This window comes from Phaethon lepturus, unplaced genomic scaffold, assembly GCF_000687285.1.
Source record: "Phaethon lepturus isolate BGI_N335 unplaced genomic scaffold, ASM68728v1 scaffold35021, whole genome shotgun sequence".
Taxonomy (NCBI): domain Eukaryota; kingdom Metazoa; phylum Chordata; class Aves; order Phaethontiformes; family Phaethontidae; genus Phaethon; species Phaethon lepturus.
The window spans coordinates 1,827-2,868 of NW_010516142.1; the positions used below are offsets into that span (position 1 = coordinate 1,827).

The 1,042-nt window shown below is 66.8% G+C and overlaps 1 protein-coding gene across 1 annotated transcript; it reads right to left on the reverse strand.

Moving 5' to 3' along the window:
* Window positions 1–369: 369 nt before the first annotated feature.
* Window positions 370–1,036, reverse strand: LOC104627649 (chromosome unknown open reading frame, human C1orf226; the record flags this gene model as incomplete). Its single annotated transcript, XM_010295976.1, has 2 exons — window positions 370–862; window positions 960–1,036. Coding segments are annotated over 2 exons (570 nt in total), but the record flags the coding sequence as incomplete, so codon positions are not given.
* Between the last annotated feature and the right edge of the window lie 6 nt (window positions 1,037–1,042).

A 1,042-nucleotide genomic window follows, 5' to 3' on the forward strand; every position in this document is an offset into this window, starting at 1 on the left:
GGGAGAAACGGGGTGTTCGGGGCTTCTTACACCCCACACTGGGGCAGCAATGGCTCCTGCCACCCTGGGGCTCCCACTCTCTTTTTTCCTTCAAAACCAGGAAATGGCAGCGAGAGATGTGTTTGGGAGAGCCAGCCCCCACCATGCCCCTGTTGCAGCTCCCTTGCTGCTACTCAAAGGACAGCAGGTCAGGATGGGGCCCCTCCACCTCCCGGCCGGGGGTGCACGGCTCCGGCCGCCCCGTGCTCCCTGGTAGCTCACGCTCCAGCGCTCCCACTCTCTTTTTTCCTTCAAAACCAGGAAATGGCAGCGAGAGATGTGTTTGGGAGAGCCAGCCCCCACCATGCCCCTGTTGCAGCTCCCTTGCTGCTACTCAAAGGACAGCAGGTCAGGATGGGGCCCCTCCACCTCCCGGCCGGGGGTGCACGGCTCCGGCCGCCCCGTGCTCCCTGGTAGCTCACGCTCCAGCCCTGGTCTCCGGGCAGGCTTCTCTGTGTGGGGTGAGGTCTCAGTGGCCTTCTCACCCACTCGCCACTGGCTCTCCAGGCTGCCCTTATGGATGAGGTCGGGCACAGGGAGGGTGCCGGTGGACTGGTCCCCACTCGGCTCTGGGGTGCCCGTCATGCTGGGGACCCCAGGGCATTGTGGAGGGGATGGGTCCCTCGTCCCCGGCCACTCCTCTGCAGGGTCTGGGTGGGCAGTGGGCAGTTCGAGGGGCTCCTCCGTGCTGCTCCTGGGGCTGGTCCCTGCTGGCTGCGGCGCGATGAGCATGTCCTGCGGGGTCTTCAGGGCGCGCGGTGTCCGCTTCTTGGTGACGGGGGGCGGGGGGTCCAGTCGGGGAAAGGTGTCCAGCCCCACAGCCCTGCAGGCACAGAGGAGCAACGACATGCAGCTCCACGCTGGGGCCTCTCCCGCAACCAATGGCCCCACCACAGGGTTCACGCCATGGGGACACTCACCCGTCCTCGCTGACTGGCTGTCCGGTGCCCAGCATGGCCCCGGCACTGGCGTTCACCTCCATCACGCCCACGCTGGGGAGGCT